This window comes from Copadichromis virginalis, linkage group LG15 (genome assembly GCF_057382275.1).
Source record: "Copadichromis virginalis isolate Kocher_CV1m ecotype Utaka linkage group LG15, C_Virginalis_male_GT1.1, whole genome shotgun sequence".
Classification (NCBI taxonomy): Eukaryota; Metazoa; Chordata; class Actinopteri; order Cichliformes; family Cichlidae; genus Copadichromis; species Copadichromis virginalis.
This window is the reverse complement of record NC_140632.1, coordinates 10112611-10133399: the sequence shown is the minus strand read 5'-3', so window position 1 is coordinate 10133399 and position 20789 is coordinate 10112611. Positions and strand designations below refer to the sequence as shown.

At 42.8% G+C, this 20789-nt stretch overlaps 1 protein-coding gene across 6 annotated transcripts in view; it reads right to left on the bottom strand.

Annotated features, from left to right (window-relative positions):
* The window catches only part of LOC146691837 (prospero homeobox protein 1-like), a 54213-nt gene extending 46049 nt beyond the window's left edge, over positions 1-8164 (bottom strand). For 2 of the 6 annotated variants that reach the window (XM_085431823.1, XM_085431829.1), the window contains exons 1-2: positions 5543-6204; positions 476-2530 (exon numbers count right to left, since the gene is read on the bottom strand). In XM_085431823.1, coding sequence (XP_085287949.1) covers positions 476-2464 — 1989 coding nt within the window. In that variant the 5' untranslated portion in view covers positions 2465-2530; positions 5543-6204. Of the gene's footprint in view, positions 1-475; positions 2531-5249; positions 6205-7190 lie in introns of those variants that run through there. The other 4 variants (XM_085431824.1, XM_085431828.1, XM_085431825.1 and 1 more) reach the window with 4 other exon arrangements.
* Between the last annotated feature and the right edge of the window lie 12625 nt (positions 8165-20789).

The window sequence follows — 20789 nt, the reverse complement described above, 5'->3', positions numbered from 1 at the left end:
GGGCCTAATCTTTTGCGAGTAAGCGATATGTGACAAGAAGGCTTTTAAAGCACTTAGGTTTGAAGATGGAAGAAAAAGCTGTAGGGTGCTGTGAGAAGGAAGAGGTATGAGTGTAAAAATAAATACAACAATGCAGTACAATGGAGAGGAGAACAGCAGTGGGAGGAAAAGTGATTCATCAACAATTTCTCAGTTTCTTAGGCTAGTTTCAAACATACTCAAAAAGATTTGATTTTTAACTCTTTGTGGCTCAGATGCAGTGTTTCGAACCTGTATCTATGGGGAATTACCACCAGAAATCTGATTTTTTCCCCCCCCTGGCTTACAGAGGCATGAGATAGTCTGATGCCTCTGTAAGTTGGGACCACACAATGTTAAAACATTTATTTATTTGGCCTTTCAAGCGTCAAACGCAGCTGAGACCGATAACACGCGCACACTCACACGCACACCACCCTGATTTGTTAAAGGATACATTGCTGCCTGAGTAGGGTGAGATGTCAGCCATGTCCTGGAGATCACTGCACTCAGACTTGATGAGGGACAGGGAGAGCCCCTCGGCTGTGCTGCCGGGGTGTGCTGGAGAACAAGAGCGATGGTGGTGCCCCAGGTGATGACCTGACGACATCTTGGTCCTCAAGCTGGTGCTTTCCCTGGACAGGTCCATGGAGTCTGGTGAATTACGGTCCTTGCCTGTATAACTACCTGGGGGTGCGCCAAGAGGACTCTGGAAAGGGTAGCCCATGAGAGGCAGTGGAAAGGGGTGTCTAAATGATGGGGGGCTGAAGCCCATGGAGGCAGAGAGTGAGGAGGGGTGAAGGGCGGGGTGGTGGTTTCCACCGTGGGCACCCACAGCTGAGGCCTGGTGGTGGTGCTCACTGGGTGTTTTCCTCACTACTAAGGGCAGTGCCTCAGTTTGGTCATTGGTTGCGCCGGGGATCCCGGGCATGCTGGTAAAGGAGTCGAGCGGATTGGGAATGATGACATCGCCAAAGCACTGCAGCCTCTGGTTGGCGGTGTGAAAGTTGGGGTTGTCTCCATTGACAGCAGTAGGAAATCTTTCAGGAGGTATGGAAAGTGTAGGAAAGGCTTGCTGAGGTGTAGGGCGTGGAGGCTTTGCAAACACCTTAACCACTGTGTCCACCACCTGGGTCATGGCAGAATTGAGTTCCTGCTTCAGCGTTTCTGCCAGCTGTTTGCCTTCAGCATGCATCGAGGAACCCGGACCTCCGTGTCCTTTGTTCCTGCTAAGCCCTTCTCTTCTTGGCTTCTCTCCGTCAGCCAGCAGGGCTTGCTCCTGAAGCAATGCCCTCGCCCTGTCTATGAAATGGCCCGGATCCAGGTCAGACATCTCATTGTCTGAGCGCAAGTCATCTCCACCCCGATCGTCACCTCCGTTATCAGACCTGGCTGGGCTGTCCTCTGACATGTTTCCTATGTCATTGTGGAGGTCGTTGTGTTCTGAGTCATCAGTTGAGTCGTATATCTGAAAGAACTTCTCCTGCAGCTGCCGTAGTTGCTTCTGCATATCCTCCAGCTGCAGTTTGAGCTGCCGTCGCTCTTCCTGCTTCTGTTCCTTTCTCTGGCATACCAGCTGGGTGAAGCTCTGCTGTTGCTGCTGTGGCAAACGCTGTTTACGCTTGTTCTCTCGGCTACTGCTGCACACCTCGCCTCCCCGTGGGCTGCTGGGGGCCTGCTGTTGAGACTGAGGAGGTGGGCAGTCCAGCTCCATGTCCCGTTCTCCATCCATATCATGGTCACGCTCATGACGGGTAGCAGCAGGTACTACCACGCTGGGGGAATGGCTCATGCCACGGATAATGTTCTCTACGCGAGCTCTCTTGGCACGCAGGTGTTCATCATTGAGACGTTCTATGTCAAAGGTGGCCAGGCCAGGAGGACGGCCAAATGGTGACAAACACTCTTGTGGGGTGCTGTCCTGGGAGGAGTTACTGCAGGCATCCTCTTGGGGAGCATCAGAACTTGCATTAGAGAGCCCTGATCCAGGGAAGCCAGAGTCCCCTCTATCACCCCGGTCCCCTCTTTCTCCCCTCTCGGGCCCTCCTCCATTTTTGGCGATGTTATTCTTGAGAAGCTGAGAGATAATGGTGGTGCCAGGGAAGGGCATCATGGTGTCCTCGTATGAGTTGGCCCTCTTCAGTAGCTTTCGGAGTACATTGGACTTGGACTCACTGTCACTAGCTGACACAACGCCAGGCCCACCATGTGGCTGCACAACGGAGCACTCCATGGAGTCGGTGTCTGATCCGTGGTGAGAATGAGAGCTCAAAGAGTTCATGGCACTAAAAATGGCTGCTTTGGCGCGGGCAATGTTATCAGTGGTGGCTGTGGTGACTGCTGCTGTGGAGGAGGATGTGCTGCCCACGGTCCGCTTAACACCAATGTCCACACGTCTTCGCTTGGTCTGTCTGTTCAGGAGGGAGTCGCTGTCATGGTCCGGCATCACGGGCTGCTGCTATTGGGCCATATCCCACACACCCAGTCCTCTAGGATCAAAGCCTCTGAGTACCTGGAGGGGGAAAAAAATCACAGCTGCATGACTCACCAAAGTGAAAAATATTTTCAGAATCTAACTCCCTCACTTCGGCCTGTCCTTAAGCAAGAACCAAAGCTGTACCAAAAAAAAAAAAAAGAAAGAAAAAAGCTTAAACATTTTTTCATATACTGAAAAAGTCAGAATCCGTTAACCTCTAGAGAATTGGAGTAGCCGATTCGATGGGTCTAACCTAAAGATATTTTTCTCAAAGCAGCAGGGAGTACCTCGTCTTAGTTTCTGCAAGTGATGAACGTTAAACATTCATGATTACATTTAGGTAGTAAGGACACAGGGCTAAAGGGAGACGGGGTCAGAATTAGGCCTTGGCTCGACATTCCAGGGCAAAGTCCTACATTTTATCCTGTCCCATGTTACATGCTGCGCGACACTGAACCAATTCCCACGGAACACAAAGCTGCATAAAATTATGATAATTACTTAAGTACTTGTCCTCATTTCCATGATTGTGCAGTGAGAGCCAACGTAGGAGCTCACAAAATCAAATAAAAAGAAACAGGGTTAAGATCATCAAAAAACAAAAAAACATGCAGGAGGATATCACTGCACACACTTTACTGAAGCCTAAAACGCTGTCGGTCAATTCAACAAGAAATTTCAAAATATTTAAAACCACGTTTAGTCTTTGCGCAATTGTAAAAGTCCTGCATTCACATTAATCAATATGGCCATCATATCGTACTCAATGGGAAAAGTGACACAAAAAAGAAACACAAAATAGGCCTATTGATTATGGTGCCAGCATGAGCTCACTTCTGTGTTTTTTGTTTGTCTTTTCATCTGGCAAGGGCAGTTAATTCTGCTCAAATGAATAGGTCACGCGGGTCAACTCTGGCAAGGAGCAACTTAAAGCGCTCTTACAAAAAACCCTAATGCCCTTCTGAAAGCAAAACGTTTTGTCAGTACAGGGCTGCATCAATAATGCTATGTAAGCAGCGGTGGCAGTGCCTCAGTCAGAGCCATATCAGATGCAGCCTATCTCAAATGTTATTGTCAGAAACAATTTAATATTTCTGTAAAAAAAATTACATATTTTGAGGTGAGTAATTTGTGAATTGTTTCAGTGTTTTCTTAGGATAAAAGTGTAGGTGGACATTTTTATTTTTATTTTTAAACAAGACAGTTTTTGTCAGGACTCGCAATGGCTCAGTCAGAAAATGATAAAATCTAATGAATTTAAGGTAACTTAATTTTTTATAGTGTGCAAACATAAAAAATATTGATTTGGCTCACATGGAAATGCAGCTGCAGTCATGTCACATGGCGGATTCAGATCTATGTTTATAATTTAACATTCAAAGGCATTCATTTCGAAGGCTCTCTTTGAAGTGCAAGTGAAAGCAAACAGCAGGAGAAATTTCTCTCTTTTGATTCAGGAATACTTTTTCCTCAGCTACAACTAAAAGAAATGTATCATCTTTACATTGTCAGTGCATGTGAAAAGACTTTTTAAAAGACTTCTGTCTTGCCACTAAGGCCCACACTTTCACACTGCATGCACACACACACACACACACACACACACACACACACACACACACACACACACACACACACACACACACACACACACACACACACACAACATCGCTGTTGGCTTTGTTGCAAACTGTGCAGTGTGGTGCACATGTTGCAAATGGTATTTGATATAATTCAGGGAGGAAAAATTACATTTTGTAGCAGATAAAACTGTGAAAGTACAGACTTACTGGATGCACACTGGGTTAAACTGTGACACCAGTATTCTAAAATAAAACATTTGATAAATGCCTTTGGCTCAGGTCGTGATAGCCATATCCAGGCATACAGACAAGACCTGATACATCCACACGAGTAAAAAAAAAAAAAGAAAGAATGAAAGAAGAAAAAACGCACTTCACTGTCTCGGGAAACTTGCTTGAAATAGTCACCAGCACCTGTCTTTGCCGAACACGCACCTGTCCCCTATTGCCCATGCGCACTCTCACACTCTCCCGTTCTCTCTCTTAAAGAAAAAAAAACTTGCAACAATTTTAAGCATCTGTCATACTCACATACAGAAATTCACTCAAACTTAAAGGATACACCTTAATTAAAAACTCATAAACAATACACGCATAAAAGGACCATTTAAACCTCTCACGGAAAAAAAGGAAAATGCAAAAAGTTTTTTTTAAAGGAGCAAAGTTCAAGTTTTAAACTCAATTAAAAATAATTCTTTAAGGTTTGAACTAAAAGTCCGGCAACATTTCTTCAAGTGAGACTGAAATCTGTTGGTTTGGATATCTGTTTAGTTGCCAGCGAACAGACTTGGATATCAAAAGAGTTGCGCACACAATCGAAACACTGCGCTTTATCACATCTGTCCTAGAGAGCTACCGCACAAGATAGAAACCCCATTTACCAACCGGGAGGGCTGAGTACCTCGGTAGTTTACTGTGCAAGACTCTTTGTTTGACTTATCAATTAAAAAAAAAACCCGTAATGAGTCGAAATAAGACTTAGCCAATGGGACAAAGACAATATGAGGTCATAGCAAATTCACAGTTTACAATAAGCGCGGAGGAGAGCCAAACACATGAAGCCTAAAAAAAACAAAAAACAAAACCCAAAACAAAACCAAAAAACCAACCAAAAACAGCCCTTGTTAGAAATCACGATTCCTTTCGCACAAAAACTCGCTTCCCAAACTTACTTTTTTAAAGTTGGGAAATCAACTTGATCTCTGTGCTTTGATGAGGAAGGCTGGGCTACCGCTCGCAAATCATCCTCGAGACAAACACGGGCTGCTCGCGCAACTCTCACCACAGATCAAGATGAGGGTACGAAACAGAGCAAATAATGTCGTATCGAAATGATTAGCAGTTGATTACCATAATAAATTTCCCCGTTAACGATGTTTGATTTGTTTATTTTTTCCGCCCACCGTGCGCAGGCGAGGCAGAACGAGAACAAGAGAGGGAGGTATCCGAGGACAAGGTTACTTACCCTTTTGATGAAGAGGGGGACAACCTGAACTCCTGCGGGGGGGAAAAATGAGAATACGCGCAGGGCACCGAGGATTGTTGTATGCTGGAATATAACAGTGTCTCAGAGAATGAAGAGCTGGAATAAAGTCGGCGACGCGAGCGAAAAGAACAAAATAGGGGAAAAATATAGAAGATTAAAAGAGCTCTTGCGCGTCGGTCTCTCCCTCTATCCTGTGCTGTGTGAAAGAGTGAGAGACATAGAGAGTATGCTAAAGAGAGAGAGGGAGAGAGAGCGCGAGACCGCGTGTATGTGTGTCTCCGAGGCGCACTGGATGCAGAGGACTGGATGCTGGAGCGCTCCTCCGCCACTAAGATCCACTTTAAGACACGGCTGAAGGAAACAGGAAGACGTGCGCGTCATGAGCGGCGTGATGTAACGGTCGCAACCTACCAATAAGAAGCGTCCGTCGGGTCCGGAGAACAACTCGCTGAACTTGACCAGAGAATGGGACTTGAGCATGCTACCAAAGAGAGAGAGAGAGGAGGAGAGAGAGAGAAAAAAGGAAATAGCAGTCTTACTAATGTTTCTTCACAAATCACCGACGACGCGAGTAAGAATCGTTACACACTTTGACATGACACTTCTTAAGCAGCGGGGAAAATCACAACACACAGACACACACATACACATGGCTATGTTATTTATTTTCATGGTTATTCTTTAAAAAAAAAGAAAAGAAAGTTTCTGTAATAAACGGTTTAAGTGCTGCGTAGTCCCAGGAAATGTGGAATAAAGTGTCAGTAGCTTCAGCCAAGAATTTTGAATGTTTTTGAAATAATAATTGTTGGGAATATGAATCAAATAAATTGATTCATTTCGAAACGGATTAAAAATCATATTAAAGTTATTGTTAACAGTAAACGTTGTACCATTTTTACGCAAATGTCTCCAGACATCTTTCAGCCTTCGTTTTATTTGTTTGCAATAAATTTCAAATTAAAGGTCTCTTTTGGAATCCAGTTTTTTTTTAACCCTTCTGTTATTTCAAGTTTCGATCATACTCGATTAGGCATTCTTTCAAACCCAGCCATCTTTAATGATTGGAATATAATAATATTAACTGTGTAATTTGATCCTTGTATGTCAGAGGAAACTATGCACGGCGTATTTTTTTTTTTTAGATCAGTCATGGGTATATACCGCATATACTTTTTTGTTTTATTTTTATCTTTCCGGCAAAAACACTGCCACACGTTTAGACCGTGCATTCTCGTGGGGGACAAACAAGTTGGGGGTCACTTGAGTATTGGGGGATAAAAATGGCATGTAGAGATATTTTACGCACGCGGGTTTCTCATTGGTTGCACCCAAGTCTGATTAATGGACGAGTAAAGCAAAGCAGCACATCACGCTTACAGCTCTGCTTTTGAATTCAGATTATCCAGAGAAGCCACTGTCTGAAGAAAACTAAACATCACTTTTGTAAAAAGCTCAATTAAGAGCCGAATATCGTCACGAAGCTTCTGTCAGCTTGCTGTCACTAAAATATCCCCCCTAAAGATGAATTCTAACCTGGTGGTAAAACGAAGAAGAATAAAGAAAAAGAATTTACCTGTATGTTTGCAAACCAAATGATTTTCAACATATTATTAGTTTTTCCACCCACCTGTAACACAACCTTGCGCACAGTGACACCTGATCCTTTCCACGAGGCTTCTGATTTATGAAATGATGACGGCTGCTCGCTCTCAGTCCTCCTGCTTTCTTACAAACTGGATGCTTCATCATAACACAGCCGCTTTTGCGCGCGGCTAAACAAATGTTTTAACCTTCGACATTTACAACAGGTGATATTCACAATTTTTTCTTAATATTACGAACATTTTACTGGGGCTGGATTTAATGTTTAGGATGGAGAGAATTATTTTATTCGATTGTTTTTGAGGGTACATGGCACATTCATCTATACTGCTGATCTTACGTTCCAGGTTGGCAAATAATAGTTTTCAGAAGAAAATTATTATTATAATTAAAATTATTATTATTATAGTAACGTAAAAACTTGATTTTTCATTTTTTTCTTTCTCAAATTATATTTAACAAATGTTTTTAAAACGGTTTAAAAAGTTCTTGCACAATTGCTCATGAAATCAGCTATTTTTATTCCATGCTTCTCGCTTCGGATCCATTTTGTTGCACGTTTTTCTTTTTTCTTTTTCTTTTTCCTTCTTTCTTCTTTCTTTTTTCTTTTTTTTTTTTATCCTACTGAACAAACAGGATCCTAAAGTACTTAACGAGAAATCTTATTTTCCATATGCCCCTCTGTCAGGCGCCAAAAAGGAAAAGGCGAGTCTCTTTTCCATGTCGCAAGCAAGTGTTTTTTAGGACGAACGAATTGCAACGAAGTCAGCAAAGTTTGGTGTCTGGAGTGGCTTTTCCAAAGCAGGTGTCCCGGCCCCCCTCCTGCTCCCTAACTGGCCTGTGGCTGATTTGGCCTCGGCTCCCCTGGGTGCCGTCGGTGCGCACACAGGCTGGAAAAACAGGCCGGGACATTAAAGAAAGCGTGTTTGGAAAAGGAAGACTCGGATGAGGTGTAGAGGAAACGTGTGGTTTAACACTGGCTGCTCTTATCGCGGCCCATTCCAGGTGGATCAACCCGTGGATTTGTTTCAAACTCCCTCTCTCCTCCCCACCACCACCACCTCTTTTGGATCGAGTGCGACACACCTCGATGCCCAAGACTGATAATACGCTCTGACATTGCGCACTGATGGCCGAATTTACTGACATATTTATTAGAGCTGTGCCCAAATGCAGAAGGAGGGAGGCTACAAAAACAATATTTCTCCCAGAGGTGTTATAAAGCCACATTTTTATCTCGTGCTGAGTGGTAATAAGTGCACGCACTCGGCGCATGGTATGTCGAAGTGGAGAGGAGCCAGTGGATTTTTCCTTAGTATGAATTTTGATCAATGTCGCCATTATTATTATTATTATCACTGTTATTATTATTATTATTATTATTATTATTATTATTATTATTATTAAGCCGGTGGAGATTTCATGAATTTAAGTTTCCTGAATTAATGAAAGAATGAATATTATTTGGCAGAAGAAGAAATCTCTTGAGCAGCAGTTATAAAATGACCTTAATCAGATAATGACTTGATGAGCTCCTACAACAGCTCATTTCTTTTCAGAGAGACAGTTTTTGGAGAAATGAGAGAGCGACACAGAGAGAGAGAGAGAGAGAGAGGGGGGGGGGAGAGAGAGAGAGATTTGCGAAATCATAAGCAGGGCGAGATGGTAGCGCTAAAAGCTGTTTTGTTCCGGAGAGGTCTCCGGGTCCCTGAATAAAAAGGTTTAGGAGACAGGACAGAGGAGAGGAGAGGAGGATTTCGGGATTCGAGTGTAATAAGTGAGTAGGAGTCTGAAGTCCTTGTTGGGCCTCATGTCCAGGACTTAATGTATTCAGCTTTCACGGCGGAGATGAGGATGCAGGAGGAAAATGTGCACTTGTTTTTGTGGTCAAGGTAAAATGGAATCTGAAATATAAGAAAGCTCCATAAGGCCCCAGCGCTGTAGTAAAATAACAGCAATTTACACATGTTTATTAATGATATTACTCCTTGGCTACCGGGTTGTGATAACTGGCACAGTGTGTTTACCCCCCCCACTCCGCAACCACTACCACCCTCCGTGACCCACATCTCTCTTTCTAGGCTACAAGTAGTGGCGATTATGGAGGCGTGTGCTTGTGCGCGTGCGTGCAAGAGGTGGCGGGGGTTGGGGTCATCCTCTATCGCCTGTTTTATGGCAGTTCACACGCACGCACACAAAACACACACTATCTTAAATTCAAATATGCTTTATTTGCATGAATGGGTATTGGCCATAGCTGCAGAAGCAAATGTATGACACAACATAAAGAGAAGCTAACAGGGAAATATGAGATGGATGTGCAAACCAAACACGGAGCAATGATAAACAGTGACACACACACACACACACACACACACACACACACACACACACACACACACACACACAGCCATGCACACGAAGACTGCACATGTAAAAATATTTCCATGTATATATATATGTTTATTCTGACATTCGGGATAAGGTCTGGGGGATAAAACACACCTTTCTACAGATTAACCCAGTTTCCAACAGTTAGATATGAACCTGTTCGCTCAAACATCTCATGGATCTTGTCAGGCCTGCCTGAAAATAATAGCCAATTAAAAGAATGCTGCTCAGTGAGGCTGACGGGAATATGGCTGCAGTCGAACTCATTAAAATCACAGATGCCGCATATTCCGAACATCGTACATCTGCTTTGGACGCGTAAAATCTGACTATAGCTTTACGTTAACGTGTCGCTCTGATTTCTGTTAAGTCTGAGTAAATTATTTCTTGGAAGAATCTTTTTCTTTTTTTTTTAAATCATTGGCTATGACGGGAGCTGGGCTAAAGTCAACAGGAACGAAGGGCGCACTCACACATATCAGCACACACACCCACACACACACATACAGAGGGGCACACACACAGCGCCTTGGAGGTGCTTGGGCGAACAGACATGCTGGGAAATCGCCTGGAACTGTATTAAGCCTGACGTCCTTAAAACAAACAATGGCACCATGAAATAAGGGCTTATGCGCTCAAAGTCAAAGAGCCCCTTTAGCAACTCTCTCTGTTTATCTCTCCCTCTGTCTGACACACACACAAGCTCTCTCTCGCGCGCGCACGCACTCATCATTTCTTGGGGGGTTACACACTCAGGCTCGCAGCTCCATCGGGAGGGGACCAACTTTGCTCCTATGAACTCTCACCTGTCAACATGGAGCAGAGGACTTTACTTGGTAAACATGAAAGGACTTTAGCTGTTTACTTCTGGCGGTGACTTAGCCTGATTTATCCCACTGCAAAGCCACGGTCACAGCTAGTTATGCGAGTGCTTTTCAAGGCGAGGTTAAATCCACACCGATCCCCGTTCAATAATGGGACGATTTGAATGCGTAGCTGCATTTTCAGCGACTTCAGTTATTTCCACTGGTCACCTGTCTGTGCTAGTCCAAGCTGATTTGACTGGATTAAAGTGACACATCCAGGTAAACGTTTGGTGTGGCTTAAGATGCCATCGCCCCATATAAGTTATGATTACACTAAAAATCTCGTCATTTTTCGAATTTAAATACAACTCTTTACCAATGAACTCTGATCATATGTTTTTTTCCCCCAAACATGGTGGCCCCGTGTCCACAAATAAAGCAGCATCACCTTCTATGTTTTTCGGTGTAGTGTGGCATCAAGTTCTGCATCTGCACCACCTCTGCCTGCAGTTCTTTTCTTTTCCCCCCATTTTTAAAAAAAATATATACTTCCACAGCCACAGAGCCCCCGTCTGAATATGCTGTTTGAAAAAAAAAGGAAAGGCAAGAGCTGTAGCAGATAAGCGGCGGTCTGTTTTCACTCCTCTGATCAGCGGTAATTATATTTGTTGGCGTGGAGGCAAGTGGTCCTCCCCGGGGGGCGTATTGTACTCGACTCACTCCATGTCATAAAACAAAATTACAAGGAAAGGAGAAGATATCCTACAATAACAGAGGCGAGTCATGAAATCAAAGAGGAGCTAAATTAAATCTGAAGAGGGGGGGGGGGAAAGTCACGGAAAATACATTAGTGCTATGAAGGACAAGGGCAGGGGGCCTCAAATAAAACGCAGGTTAATGAGCTTTTAATAGCTTCTACGACTATATGGTTGGTTAACAGACACACACACACACACACACACACACACACACACACACACACACACACACACACACACACACACACACACAAAGCCTTCTCCACCTCACTGAGACATTTAAGAGTAATTAGTGATCATTTAAGCTTACCTGTGCTTCAGCCTATCCGCACTTACCCAAATACTATAAAGAGAGGCGTCTATATGGTCTATAGTGACAGGCTTAAGTAGCTTTAAAGTGCCTCTCTCACCACATATTAGTCTCCGGTTATAAGTTTAGCTCTTTGAAACAGTCTGCTCTCCTGTTACAGTAGTGGACATTCACACTTCTCCTCCTACCTGTTGGCACCCTCTTGCCTGCTTTATGTATCTGTGTAACCTCTGACCTGCAGTGTGGATGTCTGGCCTGCTTTACCCAGCAGGACCTCCCCAGCAGAGTGGCCTTTCGCTGGTGACCTCTCACTGACCTCTCACACCAGAGGAGCTCAGTCTGCCTTAGCAGAGGTCAGCGGGAGGGTAAGAGTTATAATTGGCCTGTAAACACATACATGGAAACAGAGACACACATAAACACATACACAGACTAACACTCACCTTTGAGGAGAGTGCTGATTTCTGGTTACTCGTTACCAGCTTATCAAAATAAACACAACTCAAATAGGGAAATATTGTTATTCTTGTGCTCCTCTGTGTGTCTGCTCACTGTAGTTACTTTGCAAATTAAGATTTGACATCAAATTAAATTTACCTAGTTTATGGACTGTGACGGTCCATTCTTATGTATATTACCCAGTACATAAATTTACTATACTTAGATCACATTAAAATGCAAGGAGATGTTATACCATTGAGTTATAATGCACAATGTAGGGGTCATTTTTGTGACTTTTACTTAAGTAAAGGATGTCACTACTTGTTCCACTAGTGTGAATTTCACCATGACATTACTTTACTGTCTCCCATAGTTTTTCTATTAGTTACTGTGTTTTACATTACCTATAGGATCGAGTGTTAATGTATGCATGTAGCTTGTAATTACGCACCATCTATCCTCTGTTGGGCCATGCATGAACATGCCCCAACCACAGGTTAAAAACCAGCAGCCTCAAACTGCTCATTTAAGTTAATGCACACACACACACACACACAGAGGGCACGCACACTCGAGAATCTGCTGTGCATATACACGGGCTCATGTTAATGCAAACGCGTACACACGCACACGGCGTTTTCAAAGACTTCCCTGTGGACAGAAGCGTCTGCCAGCGCTGCTATAAATCACATTGAGGCTGGTGCTGAGGGCAAGGCGCACCTTGTCCACATCGCCCCCACTCCTGGGCTGAATAAACCATAACATCCTGCCTCTCGTGCTGCCCGACGCCCTCTGAGCATGACCCTAGAGGAGACCCCCCCCGCCCCGATGCCCTCATCTGCCCTCCTCCTCGTCACTCCATCCCCGTCATTGTTCCCCCCTCCTTTCCAGTCTAACTTGTCTATCTTTAGGAATTTTAGCTGTTGCTGTGGACTTTTGGGCAGGGCTCTGTTTACTTGGAACAATACACAACCCCCTCCTCATCTTAATTTAGGACCTTTTTTCATTCCAATGACTTCCTGCTAAAAGAGTGGGATTAGTGAGGGGGGGAGCAGAGAGAAGGCGAACACTGAACAGCAAAACAGCAGGAAGCAAGCATTTATGGGGGTGGGCGGGGGGGGGGGGGGGTGGGATGCTGACACCCTCATCCTGTCGTGTGCCTACTTGGCACAGGTGTTCTCGGCCAATCAGCTCCCTCTGTTCCATTTACCTCAGGGTGTGCCGAATTTGGCTGAGAAGGTGCACCTTCCTTTCATGACCCTCTCTGGAGGAAGTATAATGTTTCTGGAAAGAAGGAGAGGATTTTGCAGACCGGTCAGGAGAGCCAAGTGTACAGGCTTATAATAGAGCAGATAGCAAACAGACACATAAAAGTGAACAAAGACCTTATGAAGTGTTGAGTTATCTACTGACTATGGTTCCCTTGATTTTTATGGCTGCAGCGGGAGAAGCTAAGCAAACAATCCACGCAGTGGTTGGTTCTTGGCATTCCAGTTGAAGGTCTTACAGTAGACAAAACCCACATTGGAAAAGAAAATTTCGGCTGTGTGTTGCTTGGCATGAAACCACCGCGCTGATTACTTCCTCTAAAATTCAATTTCTAAAATATCTCACAGTTGCCAATAAATCCAATGATATGCAAGAGTGTGTTTTAATTTAAAATGCTATTTTCTGAGAGAAAGGTGGTTGAGATGTTTTTGGGTTTTTTTAATACTTTGTTAAAGCACAGTTACAATATGTTTGGGGAAACTAAATAAATGTAGCACTGTATTTATTTTTTTTAAGTTGCGTGGTGTAATGAAATAAAATGAAAATAAATTAAAGTGCAACAACTTTCAAATGATTTAAGCACTAAATCATCACATGACAATGTAATAAAATATTGCTTTCAGTGAACATGTTATCATTTTGAATTTGATTGTCAGTGTTTCAGAAAAAGCTGCTACATGGATAAGAAACGACTGGAAATCTTGTATAGTGTTAAATTCACACATGGGCAAACGTCACACAACTACTTTTTAACCCAGTAACAGCTCAACAACATGACTGGGTATCAAAGGGGTCTTTTTGAGGGAATGTTGGGGAGGAGGTTTGAAATGCTGACTCCCTCTGTGGAAGCCTTATTAATTACTTTACAATTAATATAAATGACAATTGGGGAAGCTAGAACATGTATAGAGGCCATGTAAATGGTAAATAATGCATATGTATACAGGATTTGGAGAAATATATGTTACTGTCTAGACAATACTTCCAATCCATCCATCCATCCATCCATCCATCCATCCATCCATCCATCCATCCATCCATCCATCCATCCATCCAACCATCCATCCATCCATCCATCCATCCATCCATCCAACCAACCAACCAACCAACCAACCAACCAACCATCCCTTTAATGCTTATCCAATTTAGGATTACAGTAGCCTGAAGGTATCACAGTCAGAGGGTATAATCAATTTAGAATACATGATAACTCATGCATGTCTTTGAACTGTGGAGGAAGCTGGAGTACATGGAAAGAACCCATGCATGCATAGGGGGAACATAAAAGCTTCACACACAAATATCCCAGCTGGTTGGTGGATTCAAACCCAGAAACATTTTCTGCGGGGAGACACTGCTGGCAGAGGGGTTCTTGGTTATGTCAGCATGGTAATGCCAAACCAAATTCTGCATCTTGCATGGTTACATAATGAATAAAAATATATGACAAAAAGTTTCTAAACCTCTGAACGGAAGAAAGAAATGCTCGCAAATGCTTGTACCGTGTTAAACAGAAGTAAGAAACCCACAGTTTGAAGTTTACACACTAATATTTGGTAAAATATCTCATAGCAATTTCCATACAACCAGTTGCTTTTGGTGGCCATCAACAAGACTCTGGCGTAATTTTGGCAGGACCACTCTTCCTGGCAGAATTGGCAGAGGTTGGTTTCTGGGCTTGGTTCACACATTTTAATAGGGTTGAGGTCAGGGCTTTAGGAAGGCCATTTCAGAGGCTTGATGTTAGCCTGCTGTTGTTTATCTATTACAAAACCAGTTTTGATGTATGTTTGGAACTGTGTCCAGGTTTCAACTGTCCAGCTGCTATTTTGAGGTGAAGTTGAAGAATTGCAGAACTTTCAGTACCACTGGCAGCAAAACAGCCCAAGATCATGATACTAACACCACCATAGTTTACAGCTTCTGTAGTGTTCTTGAGCTCGAAAGCCTTTACTCATCCAAACACCCAAACTCTTATTTTTGTGGTCAAAGAACTCAATCTTTGCCTCATCTGACCACAAAACTTTACCAGAAGGAATTTGACTTGTCCGTGTGGGCAGCTGCAGTCAAACTTGAAGGTATCAATTGTGGAGCAGAGGATTCTTTCTTGGTCATCACCCTCTTAGTCCAGGACATTGTAAAACTCACATCACTGTGCACAGTGATGCTGGTGTTCCAGTATTTTCCAGATCATGCAGGCTTGAGCCTGCATGAAGAATTTCACCTTGAAAAAAGAAAGTTCAAAGAAAACATTAAAAGCCCAAACCTACCATGACATTCATGCCCATGATGTATATCTGTAAAACAACAAAATATAAAAAACATTTCTCACTTTTAACATTTGATATGTTGAGCTTTTGTGTCTGTACTATTTATAATTTAACATGGGGGTTTGGATGATTTGTAATTAATTGGATTCTGTTTCATATATAGTTTGCACAGCAGCCCAACTTCTTTTGGAAACAGGTGTATATTTGCATATTGATGTGCACATATTCACACATAGATCCTAATCTCTCCCTAACCCCTTGTATGCTTGGATACATCCACCAGAACACCAGAGGAGTCCTGAGAGGACAAGAATAGTGAGCCATGTGCCTATTTGTGGCATCATTGTGAGAGAGATAAAAGATCTCACTGTTATGCTCGCACACACACACACACACACACACACACACACACACACACACACACACACACACACACACACACACACACACACACACACACACACACACACACACACACACAGTTGCACTCTCACACACATGCTTGAGCAGCTATGCACTATATTCATTAATGTAACCTTCAGCAAAAGAGAAATATTTACTTATCACAACAGTAAGATATAACCTGAAAAAGGCAAATGTCCAACTGTGCAAGTTTCTTAACCTCTCAATCTCTCTCTCTCTCTCTCTCTCTCTCTCTCTCTCTCTCTCTCACTCACAGATGCAATGGGTAGTTCTTAGAAGAGACAGTAATTTTCTTTTTATACACCCATAAGCAGCTTCTTTTACTCTGCTGCCTGCAATGTGTTCACTGTGTGTGTGTGTAAACAACACACCGTGGCTCCATGCCTTTACCATGGCCTAACCTGACTATAAATGAGTTGCAGTGGCACCTGTGCTAGTGCAGATCCAGTGTTCGGACAGAGGAAAGTCCCATAATAGGACACAATCTCTTTTGTTCTGTTGGTATGAATAGCTCTAGGAATAAGTTCCCCTCCTCTGACCTATAACTGTTCTGAGATGGACCGTGTCAGTCTTAAGGTGCCACTTGTGTTTTACACAGCAGATAAAGACACCTGAACAGATCGGTATTATAAAACATTCAGCTGTAAATGTGCTATAGCTCAAGGTCTCATAAGAATCAGATCTGAGTAACTGGGACACAACATTTCTTTTTCTTGAGCCTTTGTTGCTTTTATCCTTCCTTATTCTTGTCAAAGTTTATGGGATTGTCATAAACTTTATTGCACATGAATTTGAAAAATTTTGCTAAGCTAAGGTGTCCTCTCCTGTCATTATCAGGTCAATCTGATTGATTCCCCTTTGTAAATCCATTAATTTACTCATATGTCTGCTAAACTTCAGCCTTAGGAGTCGCTCTTACACTTTTATCCGGTTTTAGCTTTAGTTTTCTTTGTGGCATGCAGTGTGATGAGATCAGTCCGAAAGAATGAATGTTACAAAAGTTTGTGCATGCCACTGCACACACTGCTGTTTTCTGTGTCTTTAGCTAAGCCAGGGGACAAGTGATGCCTGAGGCCGTTCCTGATCCTCCTGGCCTTTTCCTTGCAGGAATCTCCTCTTCCTGTACGGAAGTTTATTGTGGCCAATCCGCCTGTCACTGACGTTTCCCAGAGGAAAGTGACAGCGGCTTTATTCACCCGCTGACCTGTGAAAAGGATAAAGGGGAAAAAACAGCTAAGTATGTGTCTGCTCATGGGGGTGTAACCTGACTAAGGGCTTCTTTTCTCTCAAGTAAGGAGACAATGTGATTCTTCTACAATCAGCACAACCTCTGCACATGTGTGTGTTATGTGTATGCATCCAGTGTGGTGTCCTTTAACTGACTTCCCTACTCCTTTCGGGGCTCTTTTGTGTGTCCAGACAAATCTTTGTTTTTGCCAAGTGATACAGTTTAATCTGCGCTCTAAACAAACAGTCCAGTTCCTTTTTTTAGAATTTTCTTTTTTTGTCTTTTCATCTGAAAGTTGAGGCCACACAGCTTGAAGGGAGAGAACAAAATAGATGGATAGAAGGATGAAAAGATGATGTCCATCTGCTCTCATGATCTCTCTCCAACTTTGACTGGCATCAGCCTTTTCTCCATCCCACTTTGGTCCCATCAGCCCCACAGGACTTAGGCACTGGCCTTGTCTTGACCCAGTTCAGGGCCTTCATTCCGGGCTAGCTGATCTGTTCAGCCCCCCTCCCTCTTGTGCTAGGGTTCAACCGAGAATCCTGAGATTACCAGATGGTCACTTAAGAGGGACCGAGAGAGACCGAAGTGCTGTCCACTTAGCTGAAGATTATCCTTTAAAAGGAAGGGCTGACGGTGGAGATGGAGGAGAGAAGGAGAAAAAAGGATGTGCTTAAGAGATAGATATAGAGGGGGCGGATAGAGGGAGAGATTGGGAGGACATTCAGAGATATATAGAGAGGGCAAATGAATCATATGGAGATAAAGTGTGTGTGGGAGAGGGTTAACAAAAAAGCGAGGAGAGAAACACGGCATAGAGGGAAATGTCTAAACGAAAAGCTGAGATGGAGGTGATGCGATTGAGCGAGAGAGAGCGGAGGAAGGCTGACAGAGAGAGGCAGAGATGGAGAGATAAAGTAATAGGGAAGCAGGACAAGAGCTGGATTAAGCTGTAAAAACAGTGACTGTGAAGAGTTCACCACCCAAACTGAAGGCATTTAGAAAGGTTTTTCTGGGTTGCAGGGTGCACTTTCCAACTTATTTGTCAATCAACAACAAAACAACTGCATGCTAGATTTGATTTATTCAGAGTGGGGATACTTGTGATTTAATTTCTATGTAGTCTTTGTTATTTTTAAGTCTGTAGACCATTAAAGATGTTGCACATTTGTTACATGAAGGAAAGGAACTCTTAATTTCTCCAAATCATTTCTGCTAGTTATTATAAAATACAGGGAAATAGGGGGATGCTGGCTATCAACAATCTGTTGATACACAGAGTTTTTCTTTAGATGCGAGCACAAGATTTGTCGTCATGCAAACTCATGTAGAATGAGCTTATATTAATAGTCGACGGCTTCCTGAGGGAAACATCTGACTGCTAAATGCTCTGCACAATCAGCCATTAAATACTCCTGGTACTGCATAGGTCCATTGCCTCGTGCCAATCAGGTCTAATCCATCAGTCACAAACATAGAAGCTCTCGGGGTGTTGTGTGGTGTCTGGTGAAATGTTGGCTGTGAATCTTTAATCTTTCAGGATGAAGCCTCCCTCCTGTGTGTCCTGCAGATACTCGATTAGATTTGGATGTCAGGTTGACGCTTTGGGTTATTTGCCCTAAGTTGACCCCGAGCATTTTTCGAGGTTCTGTGTTCTTCATAATGCAAAAATCAAAGTTTTAGCAACAAAACATTGCAAAATAACCAGACAATCTTTGTATTTCCTTCACCTGTTAGTGGTGTGCCTGATCAGTGTGTCCACTAATTATTAATTGTTTGTCTTTTTGGTTCAGTGTTTGGGCCTCCTTTGGCGAAAAAACTAAATTGTCTTCATGGGAATAAAAATGGCCTTTTGAAAAATAGAGTGAACCGTGACCAGTGAGCTGAAAGATAAAAAAAAACAAACTCCACCTACACTTACTGACCACTTCATCAGGTACACCTGCTCAGCTGCTTGTGAATTAAATACCTAATCAGCCAATCACCTGGCAGCAAACTGAAGCATTTAGGCATATAGACATGGTGAAGATGGCCACCTGATGTTCAAGGAAAGAATCTAGGGCAGGGGTGTCCAACTCCAGGCCTCAAGGTTCCTGCAGGTTTTACATGTTTCCTTGATCCAATACAGCTGGTTTAAATAGCTACATGACCTCCTCAACATGTCTTGAAGTTCTCCAGAGGCCTGGTAATGAACTAATCATTTGATTCAGGTGTGTTGACCCAGGGAGATGTCTAAAACCTGCACGACACCAGCCCTCAAGGCCTGGAGTTGGACACCTGTGATCTAGGGTTGTAAGTTTAATGTTCCCTTTAATTTTCTTTCTTTTTTAGCATATCCTTTTGGTCAGCTTTAGCAAGCTGTTGTGTCAAACACACTTTCTTTTGCTAAGAGGAGCCCTATAAACGCTCTATAAGCTCCTCTTGTTAGTCAATTTCTTTTTATTTTATTATTTTTGTTTCTATTATTGTTTTTTTTAATGATTATTCACATGAATGTGTTTTTAATCTTCAGTCCCACTAGCACACACACTTTACAATCAAATTTTGAAGTGCCCCTGACCATGCATGAATAAAAATGAAGGCCTTTAAACAAGCAAGTCTTTAGGAATACTACTACTATTACTAATACTAATAATAGTAGTAATGATTATTATTGTTTTGATTATTGCTTTTTGGTTGTTACTTACAGTTTTCCAAAACACACAACTTACAAATTGCTCAGAATTATAGTTAAATTGCAAAAATGTAAAGAAAACAAAATAATAAATGGAAAAGTGTAAGGCTTGACCTTTTAATTTAAACATATTCCAGTATTCCATATACAATATCTTAAGTTGTGGTAAATTTCATTAGAGTTTATATCACTGCTGGGTTTCTTCACAAATTTCATGGCGCTATCATATGGATCATATGGGTGTAGTTCTTTTCCCCCATTTCATTTCTTGCCTCGGGCTGACACCTGTTATTCTTTTTTCATTTCTGCTCTAAAATCCAAACTTTAAAAAAAATTGAGCCATAATGAATTTCTCTTTTTTTGTTGTTGTCATTTTTGTTTTGTTATAAGCGCTTTTTTTTGGCTTCCTCATTAGATGCATTTGCTTCAGTTTCTTCAGTCGTACTGTCTTCTACCTTTTCGTCTTAGAGGTGCAAGCTTCACTCATTGACAGTTATGCAATCGCGCTCGTTTCTCACAAGAAATTTTGTCCATAGCTGCTCATATTGCGGCCCAGTTGTGTTGTGTTGACCGTGTTTAATCATTCATTTGTTTTCTCCAATACTTTAAAACTCAGCACCATCGATTCATGAAGTTAAGTCAGTGAATAAAGTGAGTGAGCTCATTCGCTCGTCTCATCAGATCAGTGGCCTTTCCAGTGCCCAGTTATTGCATTGCCCCAGTAGACAGGATGTGCGCACATACACAACGGGTAAACTGAAGGCTGAAACTGAGTGTTTCAAATGGGCCACACGAGCTCTGTGTAGCTGCCCCTCCCTGAGCATGACGAGAGAGATGACACTCTCATTTGAGGCAGCAACGGGGATTCAAGGATGAGAGGTAGGGAAAAAGCGAGAGAGTGAGAGAGGTGAGTGCGAGAACAGAGGAAGAGGATGGTAACTCAGCCCCACCACCACCTCTACACACACACACACACACACACAAACACCCCCTCACCCACCATGTTAATCTCCTCATTTTCATTTCTCTTACCATGTGGGATTAGAATGAT